Source organism: Ctenopharyngodon idella, chromosome 3 (genome assembly GCF_019924925.1).
Source record: "Ctenopharyngodon idella isolate HZGC_01 chromosome 3, HZGC01, whole genome shotgun sequence".
NCBI classification, from domain to species: domain Eukaryota; kingdom Metazoa; phylum Chordata; class Actinopteri; order Cypriniformes; family Xenocyprididae; genus Ctenopharyngodon; species Ctenopharyngodon idella.
In genome coordinates, this window is record NC_067222.1 from 44,958,687 (window position 1) to 44,980,380 (window position 21,694).

Sequence of the window (21,694 nt, forward strand, 5' to 3'; positions counted from 1 at the left end):
CGTCACTTCATAATATTAAGGTTGAACCACTGTAGTCACATGAACTGTTTTAAATACGTCTTTAGTAGCTTTCTGGGCATTGAAAGTGTTAATTATCTTGCTGTCAACGGAAGCCTCACTGAGCCATCGGATTTCATCAAAAATATCTTAATTTGTGTTCTGAAGATGAACGAAGGTCTTACGGGTGTGGAACGACATGAGGGTGAGTAATTAATGACAGAATTTTCATTTTTGGGCGAACTAACCCTTTAATATTATCACATTATTTTTATATTATGACAATAAAGTAAACATTTCAGTCCAAATTCTCAGTACCTTAATGCATTTGAAAATTCTAGGTGAATTTAACTTTTTCCACATCATTCTCCATTTTGATGTCCATTAAGTGTGTTATTAGTTTAATAATACAGTAATTTATTCTTATCCTAATTAGTTTTTATTGTATTCTTTAATTGCATTCTTTGTTCCATAATAATGTACAAATCAAATCCACATAATTATTACATATATCAAACAGTGTTGACTCATAAGGCCAAGTTTATTGACACAGAAAAATAACAAGTAACAACCACAGAAATTAGTCCAACTACTAACTAATAAATACATACAAAACCAAAAGTGTTCTGAGTGGATCAACAGAAAAGGCACGGATATGCATTCATTATCAAATTAATTAAAAAAACAAAACAAAACAGAAATCTCATGTACTTATTTTCTGGTAAAAGACTAAATCATACATTTAATAGCTTACTGTTTATTGAATACATTTTAAACTTTGATTTGGTCTTTTACAATCTGTAGCTACAATCATAAATCACTCCAGCAGCTCAGAATATGTCACATATTAATAACACGTCTCTAAATTACTTGATTCTGATTGGTCAACCACAGCATTCTGCTGTCAGAAACTTTTGTATAGTGACCGCTAAAATATACAATCACTTTTGTCTCTGGCAAATGCTTTCTTACCGTGCCAGTTCCATGTCTCTAGTGTCACTCTTCACACATAATCAGATCACTTACACTCAAACCATTTTTACATACATTATTTATTTATTTGGCGAGTAGCCAGAAAATGAACAGACAGTCGGTCATTATCATGAAGATACAAGACGCGGCCACTTCACTCACGTGATCACAGTGTCAGGGTTTATTTTTTGAGAATGGCTGGCAGACTGTACCAATTTGCTACATTTCAGAAAATGTATCTGATTTCTTGCCATAAACTTTCTTGCATTTGTGTGATGTAATCTGAGCATATACTTCAAACAATAAATACAGCCGGAGAACCAACACCTCTAAAGAAACAGACCGGCTTTCCCATAATAAAAGATCCCTGACTCTTAATTCATCTACAAATTCCCTTTCTCACTACAGTACAGCCTGTAGTTTGACAATCAAAATCAAAATATAAATAACCTGTTGCACATGAGAGCACACAAACAGAACAACATGAGCTAAATTCACCCATCAATGTACTTTGCGTCCAGTGTGTGGCTGTCCCGTATGGAGAAGGGCCTCCACGCCACCACCTGCAGGACTGTGACACACAGCGGCACCACACACACCAGGTAAAACATCATGCTGTGCAGGGACTCAAGAGCACTAGGAGAAGAACAGAGAGCAACGAGAAATACTTGAATGCTATGCACCTTTTCCACCACTAGAGGAGGACAGACTATTGGCTGCAGGTCACAATGTGAGTTACATTCAGGGTTGCCAAGTTTGTGGTTTTCCCGTGGAATTGGGCTACTTTTAAAGGGGTCATGACATGAGAAATCAAATTTGCCTTGACCTTTTGACATATAAGAGTTATTTGTACCATTAAAACACCCTGCAAGTTCCATAGCTTGAATGAATGAATGAATGAATAAATGAATGAACGAGGCATTTATATAGTGTTTTAGGTCTCTCCTCAACCACCACCTGTGTGCAGCATCCACTTGGATGATTAAGGGGCCATTCACATATCGCGTCTAAAAACGCATGGAAAGCGCAGCCGCACCGCTTTCTCCTTCTTTCCAAAGCGCTTGCGCTCCCGTGGTGTCTGTCGTTGCTATGCAACCATGAACTCCATGACGATGAGGATGTTTCAGCAAAGGATTAATTGATTTCTAGCCCTTGCATTAGGTTTACTACTAGATATATTTATGGAGACGAGATTTAAAAACCACCCGGTACAGCTATGATCAGCTGTTCAGCTGAGCTTTCGATGTTTTGTTACGCAAAGTCAGAAGCTGATCGGTTGGTTCTTGTCACATGACCTGCGGTGCGCTTGCGGCATTCTGAAAAGTTGAGAATTTTTCATCTCGATGCACCTGGAAAATGCACTGCATGCGCGTTGCGACCACGTCACTTGCATTATGAGTGCGGCTGCTGCGCGCCTACATTTGAAATAAACAAATTTGAGCGTACAAAAAGACGCAATATGTGAGCGGCCCCTAAAACTTCCTCCTCATTATAAAAGAAGCATTTATTAATTAAGTTCCAAAAACAGCTTGTTTGGATATTGCGGAATTTGTGATGTCACATGGGCAATTACATTTGCATATGACTGCCTCAAGAACAAGACATTGATGAATAGTTATACATCATCGCACTGTAGGCTGGCGTTTAGTCGCTTAAAGGACCGTTGGCTGAACGTCTGATGCATATGGCACACTTAACTGGAAACATTTCAGGAGTTTCAAAGTCATCCTCTGGTTGGTTGAATTCTACAGGATATCCAGGAGAATTTGTGTGTGTCACGTTCTATAATGCTCCGCCTGGAATCAAATGCCATGATGCCAAACCCCCTCATGGAAAAAGAAAGCTGTCATGTTTTAAACTGTTGCAGAGGGTTATTTTTTTTCCCCCGCGGGTTAAAAGTTTGACATACTGCACAAATTGTATTTGACTGTAATATTATACATTCTACTAATGATAAAACTGTCCTATATGATTAGTTTTGTGAGGGAGGGGCCTTTGAGCTCCTTTATGAAAATTGACTGTTTTTGATTACTACTATTTAGGCTATATAGTGGTTTTCAAGTTGAAATTGTGTATAACGCAAAACAGTGACTGTTAAACATGTATTTTATGTATGGGAGTGGCATATACTGAGTTCTGATATTTGGATAGGCTCATTGGGCTAGTTTTGGCTATTTTTGATTGGCATTTGGGTTGGTTTTATTACACAGACCTGGCAACCCTGGTTGATTTATGTGCATACAGATGATTAAAGGAGGAGGCTGAAATAAATAATCCAGGACACTCTGTTTTGCTTTGACAAACTGTATTGGAATATCTGGTAAACTTACATTGGATCCGCAGCCTTCACAACCTCATGCATTTCCGCATAGCCATATTGGTTCAGGATGGACACGGCCATCATAGGAGCCAGAGACTGGGCCGGCTTTGTGAAAAGAGCGTTGGTCCCGAAAACCATAGACGAGAGAGGAGAGCTGGAAACATTCAGAGAAAAAATAAACAATCATTTTAATGACAGAAATAATGAATTAGACTGTACAGATTCATCTTCGATGTAAGGAAAATTTTGATTAAAAACCAGTTATAATGTCTTTAACACACGATGGTTAACAGGTCAAGTAAGGAGAAAGCTTAGATACCTGCGTTTGTATTTCTGCAGGTCAGAGTCGATGATGTCAGCCAGAGGCAAATTGAAGAGACTGAAGGCCGCCTGAACCAGGACCCTAATTCACCATCATACATTCAGAGACAGGGTTATAAACATTATTATTATTTACTTTTTCTCCCCTAGGTCTATTTAGCAAGGCTTTTTTCCTGCCTATGATAATATTACACTTTTTATGACCATTTCATATACACTCTCTGAAAAAATTATGAAAATGATTCAGGGAAATATGATTCATGATATAACCCCTTTAAGAAAAAACAGCATTAAGTGAATCACCACTTAAAAATGTTCACGTACGTCTGTGTTACATTTTTCATACATTAAATTGTTTTAGTAACAAATACATCCACTGTAGGTAAACATTACTGTTTACCACTATGCATTGTTATATTGGGCAGTTACTCTAAACATTTTCAAAAGTTACTTGAAAATTAATCACTAGCTACTAATTACATCTTCACCAGCGTAATTATATTACTGTACTAATTACTCTCTCTAAAAAGTATTGCATTACTTATTACTAATTACTTTCTGAATCCCATATCAACCTCGACCAGTTGAACAATACAAGGACAGACATGAAACTGCTCTTTTAATTCTTTCAAATAAATAATATTGTATAAATTATGCTTGAACTGACCAAAGTATTTAAAGGGAGAAACATACATTTTAACATTAGATGTTAAATCCACTATTGTTTTATATAGAATAGTTCTATAGTTTATACAGTATTTAATTCAATTATGTCCAAAGTAACTGTAATTAAATTACAGAAAATTCAAAAGTAATCCCTTACTTTACTTTTTGAAGGGAAAAGTAATTAAATTAAATTACAGTAATTAATACTGATACTGGGGCATAAAAAAATATAAATTATTAATTCCATTCTTCTGTTCATTTGGTGAAAAACAGTGCAGAAAGAAAATTTTATTTTATTTCTTAGTGGCTGTTTGGAGGAAAAGATGGCTTTTCTGATGGGAAAAAGGTTTAAACCACTTCAAAGCATATACCTATATTGAGAAACACTCTATGCTGAATAATGTTGCCCAGACCTATTCAGAAATACAACATATGTATACAGTAAGTCCAGTTAGTATGAATCAAAGAATGCTTTACACACTACTTAGCAGAAAGCACATGATCTGGCCTACATTTTTAAACTGATTATTCACTGGTAAATCTGTAATACCTAAATACACTACCATTCAAAAGTTTGGAGTTATCAAGACTTTAACTTTTTTTTTGTAAAGGAATTAATACTTTTATTTGGCAAGGGTACATTAAATTGATCAAAAGTGACATTAAAGCTTTTACATTTAAAAGATTTCTATTTCAAATAAATGCTGAACTTTTGTAAGGAAGAATGTGTTTTGCTTTGTTTCACCTTGATCTCTTATCGTGTTTTTTTTTTTTAAGTTCTTCTTTTCCTGTAGGAGTGTCTTGTTTTCCTATGAGAGCCACACTGTTCTATTCATGCCTATAAGGAGTTATTCACTCCTTAATGCTTCTTTGATATGGATGATGAGACCATACATGAATTTAGCATTTAGTACTGGAGGTCCATAATTTTATTAATTTTATCTAACAATCTGGGGGCTCGTCCGGGATATGAACCCGGGACCTCTCAGTTTCCACAAAAATATGAAGCAGCACAACTGTTTTCAACATTGATAATAATAATAATCTTGAGCAGCAGATCAGCATATTAGAATGATTTCTGAAGGATCATGTGACACTGAAGACTGGAGTAATGATGCTGAAAATTCAGCTTTGATCACAGGAATACATTACATTTTAACATATATTACAATACAGAACAGTTATTATAACATTTCACAATATTACTGTTTTTACTGTATTTTTAATTAAATAAATGCAGCCTTGGTGAGCATAAGAGACTACTTTCAAAAACATCAAAAACCTTTACCAACACCAAACTATTGAACGGTAGCGTAAATCTCTAAACTTCCCCATCTTGAGGAATCTTTACATATTAATTCCTTTAGCCCAGCTGAGGGTACAAAGAATAGCATTGCACTGTGTAATTACTCACATGCTGGAAGTGAGGAACAATGCAAGGAAATAGTAGCTGCCTGGACCCAACAGCAACATGATGACCGCAGCTCCGGCCTCCACATAGAAGCTGATCAGGATGAGTCTGTAGTAGCCAAACTTATGGAGAAAATTCTGGCTGCACAAAACCAATAACTGTAGAACAAAATATATAGTAAGGTTTCTTTAGGTGATGATTAAGTGGTCGTTATTTGTTGTTTCCCAAATGAGCGCTACAGTTCTGCTCATAAGTTGGGTGTAAACTTGTATGATCAGGGTAAATTGTACTTATTTTGTCTTCGGGGGAAACATATCTCATGTAGTTTCTAAACAGCAAAATCTGTCTTTAAACAAAATAAGAAAAATGTACAACCCCGGCTCTTAACGCATCGTGTTGCCATCTTGAGCATCAGTAATGTTTTGCAGTAGTTGTGTATGAATCCCTCAGTTGTCCTCAGTGTGAAAAGATGGATCTCAAAATCATACAGTCACTGCTGGAAAAGATTTAAATATGCAGAAGATGCTGAAGAATATGCAGGAGCTGGATGATTTTTCTGAAGAACATTGATCAGTTTTAACTGCTCAGGACAAACAAGGGACTCGTGAACAACCATCATAAAACAAAAAGGTAGATCATCGTGGATCGTCCAGGTAACGGCACACAGTTTTAAGAATCAAGTGTATGCAAACTTTTGAACTGGTTCATTTGTGTAAATTCAGTTATTATTTTGTCTTGTGGATTACATATTTAGGACAGTACTAAAAAATAACATGCAATTTTTATGACTACTTTATGTTTTGTTAATATTATTAACATAACCTTGCATATTCTGCAAGGGGTGTGTAAACTTATGAGCAGAACTGTATATTATGCACGTATGGAAGCTTGTTTCTGAGATGGAATAAAAAATAAAAAAGGTAATTGCGACTTTTTCATCTCACAATTCTGACTTTTTTTCTCGCAATTGCGAGTTACATCTCGCAATTAGTAAATTTTTTCTCAGAATTGCGTGATATAAAGTCGGAATTGCATGTTATAAGGTCGGAAATGAGTGATTTAAAGTCGCAATTGTGAGTTATAAAGTCAAAATTATGAAAAGTCCGTCTTTTTTCCTCAGAATTAAACTTTATAAATCACAATTGCAAGTTTATACCTCACAATTCTGAGAAGTCAGAATTGCGAGAAAAGTTAGAATTGTGAGATATAAACTTGCAATTGCGAGAAAAAGGCTTTATATCTCGCAATTCTGAAATTATAACTCGCAATTGCGAGTTTATATCTCACAATTCTGAGAAAAAAGTCAGAACTGTGAGATAAAAAGTCGCAATTACCTTTTTTTTTTTAATTTTTTTTTTTTTTTTTACATTTTGTGGCGGAAACATGCTTCACACTTATGCTATGTAGGGTGAATTAGGTTGACTGGGACACTTTTTCCAAGTCATTTCAATGGCAAAAAGTGTCCCAATCACCCTGAATTCACCCTATATGCTCTCAATTGTCTAGTGTATGAATTTTATAAGGTTATTTTGTCATTCAACATCACAGTTTGAGCCCCTCCCCCTCCACTACATAACTAAAGCTGCGACAGTTGATTGAGTGCATGAAGTGTCCAACATTCCACTTTTCTTTTTTTTCAGTTAATTAAGTGCATCATCCGGGTATTTAAAGTGCAATTTTTCATGTTGGAATTTTGAGTGTGAAATCAAACTGTTTATAATTAAAAACGGCATAGAACATTGCATAAGTACATGAATCGGGATGTGATTTTGTATTTTGATTTGGCTCTAAAGGTGTGTTCACACTTGTGGTTCGGTTCTCTTGGTTCTTTTGGTCTGGACCCAAAAAGATAGTGATACATTTAGGCCTGATTTGCTTAGCATTCACACTGTCATTTTTAACACTGAACCTAAAGCTTTAAGAACCTGTATTTTGCGACGGAACTTACCGAACATCCAAAACAATGCTGTGTGCTGGTCTAAATGCGCTCGTTACATGTGCGTACATACAGTATGATGGTATTTAGAACAGCTGAGAACTCGTAAAGAGCTTATAAAATGTGTTAAGGAGTCAAAACAGCAGCAGGAATCCCTCCATTACACATATAAAGGAAGATCTTCTGCAAGACACCGATGCCTGTACCGAACTGTAATGGGCAACATCGCGATTATTATTACATCACGTCTTGTTTTTGGTTTGTCTAGGTGTTTTGGTCCGTATTGCGTTCATATTTCAGTCAAACCGCACCAGAGTTCGTTTGGAAGAGGACTGAGGGTGTGTTCACACTTGGCAGGTTTGGTTTGATTTAAACAAACTCTGGTGCGATTGATCTGTTAGAGTGGTTCATTTGAACAAGTGTGAACGCTGCCATCCGAACCCTGGTGCGCACCAAACAAACGGACCGAGACCTCTGAAAAGATGGATCTCGGCCCACTTCGATAGATGTCACAAGATGTGACCCTAAAAAGGACAGAATGCTCAAGCGTACCTGTTTTTCTCGTCATAGTCGCGATGTTGCCAATCACAGTTCGGTACAGGCATCAGAACCGCGTTTTCTTAAAGCAGATCTTAGTTTGTGTTTGTAACAGAGGCATTCCTGCCGCTGTTTTGACTCCTTTACACGTTATATGATCTTCTCAAGTTATCAGCTGGTAAAAATATCATCATATGTAGGCTACGCACATACAACTAGCGCATTTAGCCCAGCACACAGCATTGTTTTGGATGTTCGATAAGTTCCGTCACAAAATATACGTCCTAAAAATCGACCAATCAGGTTGTGAACATATCCCTATGACTTTAGGTTTGGTATCTTTAGGTTCGGTGTTAAAAATGGCAATGTGAATGCTAAGCGGACCAGGACTAAAAATGAACCAAGCAAACCGAACTACAAGTGTGAACACACCCTTATACTCAAATGAACCACATTAACAGAGCAATCACACCAGAGTTTGTTTAAATTGAACCAAATCTGCCAAGTGTGAACACACCATTTAAGTTCAGGGTGATTGGGACAATTTTTGCAATTGAGATGACTTGGAAAAAGTGTCCCAATCACCCTGAATTCACCCCTATAAAAACAGGGGGGTTTATACAAACCCAAGTATGAATGACAATATTAGTAACAGTAGCTGTTGAAAGCACTCCTACTATGATGCACCTGAGGGCAGATGAATCCCGCTCCATACATGATGCTCTTGGCAAACGATGGCAGGACATCCTGAGGAATGAGATGCTCTGCAAAAATCAAGGTGAAATTACTGTAAAAAGCCAGCAAGAAAACCTGGAAAAAGTTCATGATGACAAAGAGTTGGAAGTCTCTGTTGGTAAGGATCTGCCAGGTCATGGACATCACAGACGACACTGATAGTGGCTGCTTCTGAGAACCTTCTGAGGAACCTTCCTCAGAGGTTTTACTGTCAAATCGACTCTCGCTGTGGAAGCCCGTGTACAACATGCAGGCGCAGGCCAACACGGCCACCACCACGCTGAAGCCCTGGAAGGCAGCAAAGTTGTCCATGTTTGCGGAGATGAGACCGCTGAACAGCACGCTAGACGAGCCCACCAGAGACGCCACCTGACTGTATTTGATCAGCCTCAGTCTGTTCTGATGGTGTCCAGAGATCTCTGCGAAGAGGGCGCACTGGGCTAACAGCACGAATGTGAGCATGCCATCAAACGCACAGAGGGTCACCATGAGGTGGACGCCACTCAGCCAGTCGTCCGCTTCATACGCCCTCCACGGGAACCACGCCAGCAAGAAAGACAGACAGTATAGGGGGGCTCCATATAAAATGGAGAGCCTCCGCCGTGAGCAACACTCCATGCGTGAGTTGTCTTGCAAATATCCAAACAAGGGGTCATTGAGTGCATTCCAGATCATATAGACAACCTGTGGAGACATAACTGTGAGTCTTTACTGCTCCAAATAGTACTTCAAATGAGCATTTTGCTGCTTTACATAGTGTATGATAACAGGATTTTAAAATGAATTTAAAAAAAAAAGTAACATTATGTTTAGTGCTGACAACATTGTGTTTGATTTCCCTTGTGAAAAAGAAGTGTGCTTAATTGTATTGTATTTTATTGTAGTGTACTTCAAATCTTAAAAGTATGTTTTTAAAAACTGTACTTGCAGATTAAGTAATATTAATGAAATAAAAGGCCACTTATACTTAAAGAGAATACTTTACTTTAAAGTACATTTTAAAAGCATACATTTGCACATTTTAAAGTACATTTTCTACCGTGTTATTCGATATCACATTTAAAGTTAATATATTTTAAATGTAGTAAATTGCAACTTCATCACAAATGTGTACTAATATATTTAAATGCATTCCATGAGTTTCAATAGAAATTACATTAAATGTTTTAGTTTTCCATAAATGCTTGTCAGTACATTCAGCAGTATACTTTAAATTTCAAAGACATAGAAATATCTATGAAAATACATATAAGTCCTACTTAAGTGGGTCAAAAAAGCACTCAAAAGTTTAACTAAATGCTGCATTACTATAAATTTAACTATAATATACTACAAATTTAAACTACAATACATTTTTATTTAATTGTACATAACATGCAATCAAGTGTCCGAAAACATTACATTCAGTTTGCTCTTAAGTATATTATTTTAATGTGTATTATTTCCATAATAAGTACTCTTTTGTATGGTAAAGTGTACGTCTTTTTAACAAGGGTTGTACCTGTATGAACTTTTGATCTGAACCTGTATAACTTTTAATTATGGAAAAATATATATTTGAAGAATGTTGCTAACAATTTTGGTTACCTTTGACTTTACATTGTGGACAGAAAAAAACACTGACACATTTTTCAAAATATCTTCGGTTATGTTCCACAGAAGGAAAAAAGGAGAGCAAAGGAAGATGAGTGACAGACTTTTTATTTTTGGCTGAACTTTCCCTTTAAAAACTCAACGTTTGTGTTGACCAGCAGTTTCAAACCACCTAAACACCTTAATTTTAGCCAGGTAGTTAGCCTAAAGAACATTTTCCTTCCTTGTATTCGCTTGAAGTATATGGGGGCCTTCAGGTGACTAGCTGTCCGAAAGCAGGCTGAAAGACCAGCTAAACATTAGCTTGACCTGGCTGGAAGACAAGATAAACCAGCTTAAACCAGCTAATCTGGTTGAACTGGTTCAAGTTTGTTTACTTTGAAAATATTAACTTTAGTCTTTACTTATCCAATACAGTACATGTTTCATAACAATGACAGAAAGTATTACTGATGGTCAAACAATTCAGTCCGGTGTCTATAAGCTGAATTTAAAGTCCCAGTGAACCAGAAGTTACAACCGACTTTACAACCGTGTTGTGACGAATTTCCAAGTGAATTTGAATACTGAATAGAGGGCAGGGTTTTATTTTTATCACACATCCTCCCCATCCCTCGCTCATAGCAGACCGACAGTTGGAAGGGAGTGGTTAAGGATATTCAACCCAAGCCGTCAAATGGACGTCATTGGGAACGTCATTCCAAAGCAGAAGCAAATTTTCAGATTTTGATTATAGATTACCCGAAACAAAAAAAATGTTTTCCGGTGTATTAACACAAAACTAGTTCACCACAAAACTAGTAATGTGTGCTAACAAAGTAAATAGGGTCAATTTTGATGTCATGACAACTTTAAAGTTGGCATTAAATGGGATTTGATTTTGTCCATGGGGAATTGATTGGTTGTTTGTGGTTTGCTAGTGGTGTGATGTCATGTGAGTGACAGGTTGTCCCGCCCTTGCGCCAGTAAACACATAACAGATGTTGCTGCAAAAGTGAGTGGAAGTTATATCATTTATTGCACGGATAAATCTTTTATAACAAATACTGCAATATTCCATAAAAAAGTAGGAATTTTCAATTTTGATGTAATGGTGAATTTAAAGGGTTAGTTCACCCAAAAATGAAAATTCAGTTACTCACCCTTATGTCATTCCACACCCGTAAGACCTTCATTCATCTTAAGAACACAAATTAAGATATTTTTCATAAAATCCACCAAAAAAAACTAAATAACGACTTTATTCAACAATATATCTAGTGATGGGTGATTTCAAAACACTGCTTCATGAAGCTTCAAAGCTTTATGAATCTTTTTTGTTTCGATTCCGTGGTTCGGAACGCATATCAAATTGCCAAAGTCACGCCCCCCAGTGGTGAACCATTGAAATTTCAAAACACTTATGACGTAACTAAGCCTCGTTTACTGAAATCACGTGACTTTGGCGCTCCGAATCCCTGATTCGAAACAAAAGATTCGTAAAGCTTCATGAAGCAGTGTTTTGAAATCGTCCATCACTAGATTGTTGAATGAAGTCGTTATTTTGTTTTTTTGGCGCACAAAAAGTATTCTCGTCGCTTCATAACATTAAGGTTCAACCTGTAGTCACATGAACTGTTTTAAATATGTCTTTAGTAGCTCTCTGGTCATTGAAATGGTCTTACTGGCAATGGAGGCCTCACTGAGCCATCGGGTTTGATCAAAAAATATCTTAATTTGTGTTCTGAAGATGAACGAAGGTCTTACGGGTGTAGAACAACATGAGATCATTTTCGGTCAACTAACCCTTTAAGCAAGTTTTAGCCATTTTGCTAAAATCTGCTATAAAACTAGACCGCCCCAATCACTACTACCACACTGCCCTTTCTCCACTTCCAGACAAACCCTAGGTCAGAAATTCGAACGCGCAAAATGACTGACAGGCAGAGGCCGTTTCTGATTGGCTAAAAGTATGGGCAGCTCCTCCTACCACTCTTGCTATTTAGTAAGTCTAGTAGCGCTTGCAGGTGTTTTTAACGTTTAATAACATATGAAAGGTATTCATAAAAATATACTTTACAGCAATATAGCCGAAAACAGAACTCAACGGCAGTTCAAATGAACGTCTCTTGTAAAAACTCACCTGCGACTGGTGAAAGGCTGTCTCTGATATTCTGTACCTATTCAAGAATAACTTAACATAGTAGAAACTAAAAACGCTGTTCATCATGGCAGCACCAAGCGTTGTCATGGAGTAAGCAAAAGCAGCTGGATGAGCAAAGTGTCTCATGATGCTGCGAAGACGGATGTTTGACGTGCTGGAAATAAATGTTTGTCCACAAAATACAAGCAAAATGCAATGAAACTTAACGCTATTATAAAACTCATGCAGTCGCAGCTTATACGTTTATTTTCAGAGAATACTGCCAGAAAATAAACGTTTTGGTTAAAACGCTTAAGTTTTGAGTATATCAACGGAGCTCATTTTAAAAACAGTGCAGTCAGTGCACCACTTCCTGGTATTCCGAAGTGGGCGTGGCTTGTACGCATATCCATCCACCAGTAAACCGTCACAAGACTCTACCAAGTCCCCGCCCTCGTCCTCTGATTGGTCAGCGAGAAGATTCGTTCTTGTTGTTATCGCGTCTTCACTCCAGCAGCGCTGAGTCTGCCACGTTGCTGTAGACACCGGTTCACACCGCTAGGGATTGAAGCCTTGAAAGCCCGGGCTGCGGCTCACCGGCGTCTATCCATCTGACAAAGGGCGCTGATGCCTTAAATTTAACGGGAAAATAAACTAAACGGGCGCTTCCAGTCGGTTTAAAGCTTTGTTTGGAGTCGAGATGCTGACGGACGTGATAGTAGAGGAGGACTTTGATCGCAATGATGAGGAGCTGTGGTACAGCAGGAAGGATCTGGAGCATGGTAAGACTAAGCGAATAATGCTTATAAATATATATATAATGTTAGAAAGATAGTAGATGCTTACAGTACAATTAGTTCAATTACAAATACTGCAATTCATTTATACAGCCTGACTATAACACCTTAGATATACATGGCTAAGGTTAAGCATCAACTAGGATTCAGCTTGTCTTTCTCGAAGGTCAGGTGAAATATTATAGGTAAATATTGAGTGAAGTGAATGAGAAATGTGTGTTAATGTTAGTGATAATACGGCAGTGTTTAAGCTGTCTAACTGAAGGTCACGCCCATGTAAACCCTTTAAATGCGCACTCTTGACGTCATCAGCTGATGAATATACATCTGAAACATTTCATACTACAAGATGTTTGGTTTAAGTATATTCAATCATGTCACGGTGTATTGAACATTATTTGGTTAATCTAAAACATGTGAAGAGGAAACCATTGTTTTTAATGTTTTTAAATGCCTAAAATACAGTTACAAATGTATAAGCAGTGAAATGTGTAGGCTATTTGTGTACTATATACACCATTTTGGGTTCCCTTAAAAGAACCATTTTTTTCTTTGTGTGAAGAACATTTTATAATCTAAAAAACACTTTTCCAGTATAAAGAATCTTTTGTGCAGTGGAAAGGTTCCGTGGAATGTTAAAGGTTCTTCGTGGAACCATAGATGCCAATAAAGAACCTATATTTTTAAGAGTAATGGTGTTTAGATTGCACCTTTTTCTGTTTTGTTTGCATGTTTGTTTCCTAATAAATGCATAATTTATAGTTTTATTTTTATTTAGATCTACATTTTCTTATTTCTCTCTTAATAATTAGATTAAATGTTTTACTGTTACTTTTTTTTTTCGCATTTGGCAGATGCTTTTGTCCAGAGCAACTTTCATATTTAAGGGACACATTTTAGTAGCGTATGTGTGTTTCCTGGGAATCAAACCCATGACTGGAATCATGCACTACCAGACAAGCTACAGGAACTACTAATTTGAGGACTGCTATTGTGAATCATCCCTAAAAAGTGATGCTATTGTGGGAAAACTTGTTGTTGATGTGGACAGCTCTGCTGTGACTATTCTTCATTCCTACTGCTAGGTTTGGCAGGATAACACCCACTACGTCTACACTCGATGTTTACCGCCCTGTCTTCTCTCTCTGTGTGTGTGTGCATGTGTGTTCGGGACAGATCTCCATTTGGCTGCTGAGCTGGGCAAGACTTTGCTGGACAGGAACCATGAGCTGGAGCAGGGCCTTCAGCAGATGTACTCCACCAATCATGAACAGCTGCAGGAGATTGAGGTGACATTTCTCACACAGCTCCCAAAATCCACCACACTTCTGTTCTGTTTAACTCTTCCCTATGTCACAGATCTTATGTTGTATGGATGGTGTTATGTGGATTTGAAATGTCCTTTCTGTTGTGTAGGTTGTTGTGACAAATTGACATGTCCTGCATTGTGACATTGTCTGACATTGTGGCACATTGTCTGTCGATCATTCACTAAAAAGGCAGAAATTAGTTTAGTTTCACTGTCGCTGTACTCGTATAAACTCAGCTAGTCTTTCACTTTATGGAAATGCGTAAACAGTGGGAGATTTCCTGCTTGATCCTCTTTCCTCCTCACGGCGAGGACATCGTGCAGCAGGACTACTGCTATTTCTGACACTGTATCTGTGTCTGGCATGATACCAATCGTGAGATTTGTGGTGTCCTGTTTGGCCAGTGTCCTGGCATGGCAATACGGTCTTATGCAATTGGTTTTCTAACGTTTGGAATGGCGTACTATTCTTGTTTTTAATTGTAGTGTATATAGAGTATGTATTGTGTGCACAGAATACCATAACCATCACATTTGCCAACATATGCAGTATAGAACAACGCACACTGCACAGAATGCTGTATCCCACAATGCAGTGCGCTTGACTTAACCGTTTCCATTGTTACAAATAAACCCAAAGTAATTACAAACATGATCTTCATTTTGATTATTTGATCGGACTACCAAAATCAGAAGTGATAAATAATTGCATTTATTTCTGAGATGATAACTGAATGCCATATTCACATGCAAAGTAAGGTCATTTGACAAAAATGCAGCATATTAATGTTTTAAACATTTATTGTTGCATAAAGCAATGGATACTTTTATGTACTACTTAAACAGTATGTAGTATGCATTACATCTCAAGCAGACTTCATCAGCATTATTAACAGAATGTTTGGTTTAATGGAAAATAGCTGCTGATTAGTTGATGTTCACTTGATCCAGGCTTTATAGCTGGTTTGCATGTTGTCTCTTTAGCCAAATATTGACTTGTCAGTAACAATGCAGTGAGAAGTTGTTAATTGCAACATGAAGTTACTCTTCCGTCTCATGTAGTGAAACATTTATGAAAGAGAAGGCAAATGTTTGCATAGAGACAAGTGCATTTAGTTGTGAAATGTCATTGTAACTTGTGAGTTTTGATGCTGTTTTGTGCTTGTGGTTCAGCAACAGATGCTTTTAGAGTATCTTTAGCTTTAGCTTACTCTAAATGATGTCTATTGTATACTTTCAGGAGTGATCATAAATGTCCAAGATGGGGGTCCAAATGTAAAAATGTAGACTTTCTGTGCCACTAAGCAGCAACAAACACATTCGGTCAACCATTCTCTGCATGGTAGGCTGAGAAATATCAAAAAACGGACAAATCTTGATATTCTTCGAGCTTTTGATATTGATTGGGGGGTTAACTTAAGATTTACTTAAAATGATTTAAAAGAACACAACAAACATTAAAATAAGCTAAAACCACACACACACACATACACAAAAGATACGATTCTGAAACTACGGCTTAAACAGGGGGCGCTATTAAAATATTGCTTTTAACGCTCTAATTAGACAAAAGCATGAGTCTAATGGTCTGGTCTTTGGGAAATTTTATAGCCAAATAAAAGTTGCTAAATTGTATATTATAAGCTATAATTGTGAATATTCAAAATATCACCCTGCTCTAGACCATTTCTATTGTAGGTAAGTCCATAATGATCTGTCTGATGAGCAAATATTTGAAGGCTTGTGTCTGTATTGCCTCTTGCAGTACCTGACCAAGCAGGTGGATCTCCTGAGGCAGATGAATGACCAGCACGCTAAAGTTTATGAGCAGCTGGACTTAGCGGCACGAGACCTGGAGAAAAGCAACCAAAGGCTGGTGCTGGATAACCGCACTGCCCAGCACAGGATCCAGAGGTGGGGTTGAGTCCGAGGCCAGGTCTCCCTGAGATGTGGCCTCTCTTGACGCGACTTTATTGTTCTTTATCCGCAGTCTAACTGAGACCATAGATGGGTTGCAAACTCACATGGAGGGCCTTCAGAAGCAGGTGGACGAACTGAAGATGTCTCAGTCCAAGCGAGATCTCGCAGCTGTGCGCCGCAGCCTTGGTGCCCAAAGCATGTCTTGTCTGAAAGAAATCTATGATCTGCAACAAGACAAGTGAGTCTGCAGCTAAATGATGCCAACAAATCCCTATCATTCACATCAACATCACGTAAACGGCCATGCACTCATGTCTCAACATGTCATTGGAAAGTCCTGATTTGTTTGACTTGTGCTAAAGATCTTGCATGTACAGTAGAGGAAAAATGTAAAGTATATGTTAGCGTTGAGTTGATGATGGTGAGAAATCCTCCTCAAAATGAATTAAAAGTGTGTTCTTTCATGGTACAAGATGTCAGGTGGGGTTTTGCCCAGCTTTAATATAAACTTAAGGCTAATTAAAGTTCAGTCCCAACGTCTTGTTTTAGTAGGCAATACATCCATTCTGGAAAGTTGTGTCCGTCAAACCACTTTAATGGAGACTTTAACTTCGGTAGGGATTGTAATTATACTAGATCCCCTGAACCCAAGTAGGACTAATTGAAGTAGTCGTTTCTCTGTGATGTCCAGCTCATGGATGACCTCTTCTGATCTGTGTACTCTGCCCACCTGCAGTGTTAGTACGTGCTGACTGGGCATCTTAAGGGCCTCCAAAGCCAGACATCATAATCTGACCCGGCCCTTTTCCATAATCCAGTAATCCCTGATCTAATCCAACTCTGCTGGAGAGGCTAATATGAACCGAGAAGTAAACAGTCTGCAACAGGCCCATTGATGCAATTAGCAACAGGTTTTTTTGTATGCATCTCAGAAGACAAAATAACAGTGCCCCTATTATGCTTTTTCTGATATTGACCAATCACAACAGACTGGACCATCTGACCAATGAGAGCAGAGTAGACTAATCGCAACAGACTGGACCATCTGACCAATGAGAGCAGAGTAGACCAATCGCAACAGACTGGACCATCTGACCAATCAGAGCAGGGTAGACCAATCGCAATAGACTGGACCATCTGACCAATCAGAGCAGAGTATATGTATTATGTCTTTTATGAGAAATGTATACAATGTATATTATAAGAAAATGTAATTGTTTTTTCATTTTGTACTTGGATGCATGTAAACATATTGTAGGAGTCCTCCAAAACAAAATTAGGAACCTTTAAAAAACACTCCTGAAGAAATGGTTGATGTTGCAAAGCAGTGGACTCAAGATCCTGTTGTCTTCTAGGTGCTTGAGTTCAGAGAGCCTGCATGAAGAGAAGTCATGGCCTGCGCTGGATGACCGACGCATGGAGGAGGAGGAGACCTCCACCCTGCAGCACACCCTCCACAACCTCAAGCTACAGCTGGCGTCCGAGCGAGCCCGACGGGTAGAGGCCGAGCGTGAGACGGAGCTGACGATGCAAGAAAACAGCGCACTGGAAGAGCGGCTGAGTCTGCTGGAGGGAGCGCGCCGTCGGCAGGCTGAGTTGGAGGCCGAGGTGGAGGAGCTGCGGCAGCTGTGGCGCTCTGAGTCGTCCAGTGCAAGACTGGCAGATGCGCTGCTGCCCGACAATGTCTTCTTTGGTGTGGAGGAAAGGGTGAGGGCGGGGCAAGAGGAGGAAGATGGGCTGGAGGCGGAGTTTCCTCAGGGAAGGCGGCGCTGCAGCAGCGAGAGCTACGTCCGAGGCGCTCGAGCCGAGGATATCCGGCGCGGACACGAGCGCACATGCATCCGCCGAGCCCAAGCGGTGAAGCAGCGCGGCATCTCGCTGCTCAACGAGGTGGACGCGCAGTACAGCGCACTACAGGTCAAGTACGAAGAGCTGCTCCGCCGCTGCCAGCAGGGGGCAGACAGCCTCAGCCACAAGGCTGTGCAGACGCCCACAGTCCAAGCGCAACGCCGCAGGAGTCAGGCTGCCACAACAACAGAGACCGTCTGCCTCACAGACGAGCTCCATCAACCAGAATACAAGGCCCTCTTTAAAGAGATCTTCACCTGCATTCAGAAAACCAAAGAGGACCTGAGTGAGAACAGGCCCGGGCAGAGCTGGCAGTATTATACATCTTCAGTGTAGTCATCTGGGGCTTTGCACTTCCATATGTGATTTGAAGGACGTGTCAACAGATTTAATAGTCTTTGTTTGTATGTGTTGATTGCACTATAACACCTGTGCCTATACACAAAATACAACACCAAACCGTCCACATCCACAACCTGCAACTGCAGAATACAGGCCTAAAGGGTGTTTTTGTACTTTTATAAGTCTTATTCCAGTGTATAAGTCTTATTCCAGTGATTTGACACATGTGGACCTCTGCGATACAGCCATACCTGACGCCTGAGTGCATCTGTGCTTTGGGTTTGCCAGCACCTCTTGAATTCGTAGAACCACGTCTTTGTAGACTTAAAAACTTCAACGTCCAATGTTTAGAAGCTAGACTAAATTGTTATTACTAACCACTAACACAGATAATGAGCTAACTTAATGTAAATGCCATGCCTGATAGGGTGAGTCTCACAAAAAGAGAGGGAGAAGTTTCACTCCAGAATCTAAATGAATAAATTATATTGTAAATTAAGCCTGTTTTTAGAGGACGTTTTCATGACAATTAAGCACCATTTCTATAATAAAAAAAAACCTCATTCTCAGAAAAATATTTATACATCAAAGTAATATTTGTTGTGCTAATTTCAGCTAAATTATAGTAATGAAACCAGGGGCTTAATAGGCTTAATTTCCTCTCCTGGAAATGCCTCTCCTTTTCCTTTTTAAATGTAGCCCAGATGTTTTCGTGAGATTCATCTGATAAACTTTAAAAACATAAAAAAACAAAAATGATTTAAGGAAATTCAGTAGGACAATATGTAGCCATATATTTTGAGTGTCTAGAAATTTCACAAGCAATATTCAGTTTTTTAAAGAAAATACTGCATGTGATTTCAATGACGTTACTGAAATTTCTTGTATTTGAGCAATACAATTTGCTGCTTTTATAAATTGTCTGGTTAAGAGTTTACCTCAATGGTTTGATGTGCTAGCAAAATAGTTAGAATTAGCTCATGTAAATGTAAACAATATGCTTGAAATTCTCACGTGAATTTGTGTGTATAGTTTGTTTAACGCAAATCATAATTAAATGTTTGGCAGACACACTCGCTCAAGTTCTAGCACTTTGTTTTGACGTTCATGTAAACACCACTGTGAAACTATGCACTTTAGACAGGCCTACGGTCAGTTTTGTTTTGTTTTACTTCTATTTTTATTTAATTTTTTTTTTTTTATTCGTTATTGTAGTTCAGAGATTTTATTTATTTTCTTGTTTGGTATTCATTCCGTTTTTCAATTTTATCTCGCCTGTGGGTTTAGGTCAACATTTGAATGTTAACAATGTCTTGATGGAGATGAAAATGTTGGAAATGTACCGAATGAGGGTGTTTTGTTTCGAGGATTGAAGGCTATTGAACAGATGCTTTGACTGAGTTACTTAAATGTTACACCAGCACAAAGTAGGACATTTTATGATGTAAGTAGTTTTCTGCTCAGTGTGGTTTAACAGTTGGTCTAACAATACCTAATTATTACCGGCTTATGTGTTTGATAACTGTTGTATTTCAAAACGCCAAACATGTGCTACTTAATTCTTAATCAGGATCTATGTTCATTTTGTAACATTTTGAAGTTGTTAAATGCCTTGAGTTTGAGATGACAGTATTAGCAGGCTTTTTGGAGCAATGTATTGCATAGATGTCTAGGAAAGTGACAGACGGATAGATATATGACTGATGTCTTCATTAGCAGGCAGAGAAAACAAATGTTCATAGATGATTCGTTCCTGACAAAGAAAAAAATATTTGAATATTGTCATGAGGAAGAAAAAATATACTGTGGTGTTTTACATTTCTGAACTTATTGCTTCATTTCAGTGTTTAGGAAAATGGTGCTACTGTATCGCAGCTACAAAAGTTTGCCGCAAAAGTTTTCGCTTTCAAATGGCAGCCAAACTTTTGCAGAATGATATGCTTGTTGTTTAGCGTTGTGTTAGAAGGCTACAGTGCGCATGATCAGATGTTAGTGTGCAGCAGAAATATAGGTCTTGAGAGGTGCTCGAGAGAGAAAAAAATTAGTTTGACTTCAGCAGTGTTCCTCAATGTAAAAATAGTACAATGACCCAATTTTAATCTTAAATGCAGACCAAATAACTTGTCTGTAAATAATTTTCTAACATTTACTTGCAGATAAAACAATCAATTTGTGATAACCACATGAAAATTGTTTAGATTTTTGAAAGCGTACAAAATTGAATCTGTTACCTCTTCCGTCCTGAGTTGATGATTGTTTCAGCATAAATGCATAAATCTGGAATTGGAGTTCATTGTTTTTAGTAAAAGACTTTAGTTTTTTACATTATTTATTACTGTTGTCAACTGCTTATAAAGATTATAAAATTTGACATGCTTGAAGGAATGCACAATCTGATTATTACTGGTGCTGAATATGCAATAGACTAGACCAATGCCTTTCTAAAGATCTGTGATCTGTGTATGTATAATGGCATGACTAACAATTTACTTGGGTTACAAAATATCCAGTAGCCTAAATAAAACTCTATGAATGAACCAATTTTGTATGTTCTGGTTTTATTTAATCATGACCTATCCAACATTATATTGTAGAAATAATTTTTCATTGAGAACAATTTCTCAAAGCAGGTGAGTACATTGCACATTAGCTTATGACAATATACTGTAGTGTAAATGCTTCCAATAAGACAAAATCATCCTAAAATTCAGTTGTGTATTCAATTTGAAGAATTGAAGAAAAAAGCCTTTTCAATTTGTTTAAAGGTACACTGTGTAACTTTTTTTTTGTTCAAAATTAACAATTTAAATAATGAATCAATACATCATCAATCCTTCTTCCAAACTGTGTCCTACCCTGATTCACTAT

General features: G+C 38.0%; 2 protein-coding genes across 2 annotated transcripts; one reads left to right on the forward strand and one right to left on the reverse strand.

Annotated features, from left to right (window-relative positions):
* Nucleotides 1-519: 519 nt before the first annotated feature.
* Nucleotides 520-12,992, reverse strand: mfsd13al (major facilitator superfamily domain containing 13a-like). Its single transcript, XM_051887793.1, has 6 exons — nucleotides 12,611-12,992; nucleotides 8,848-9,579; nucleotides 5,691-5,845; nucleotides 3,609-3,692; nucleotides 3,300-3,443; nucleotides 520-1,605 (listed from the first exon to the last, which is right to left on the reverse strand). Exons 1-6 carry the CDS (start codon nucleotides 12,755-12,757, stop codon nucleotides 1,464-1,466), a joined length of 1,404 nt encoding a protein of 467 aa, XP_051743753.1. The 5' UTR covers nucleotides 12,758-12,992; the 3' UTR covers nucleotides 520-1,463.
* Nucleotides 12,993-13,128: 136 nt separating this feature from the next.
* cdr2a (cerebellar degeneration-related protein 2a) lies at nucleotides 13,129-21,363 on the forward strand. The gene is made up of 5 exons (XM_051887794.1): nucleotides 13,129-13,392; nucleotides 14,584-14,696; nucleotides 16,482-16,630; nucleotides 16,707-16,874; nucleotides 17,992-21,363. The coding sequence occupies exons 1-5, from the start codon at nucleotides 13,311-13,313 to the stop codon at nucleotides 18,818-18,820; spliced, it is 1,341 nt and encodes a 446-aa protein (XP_051743754.1). The 5' UTR covers nucleotides 13,129-13,310; the 3' UTR covers nucleotides 18,821-21,363.
* Nucleotides 21,364-21,694: the final 331 nt, after the last annotated feature.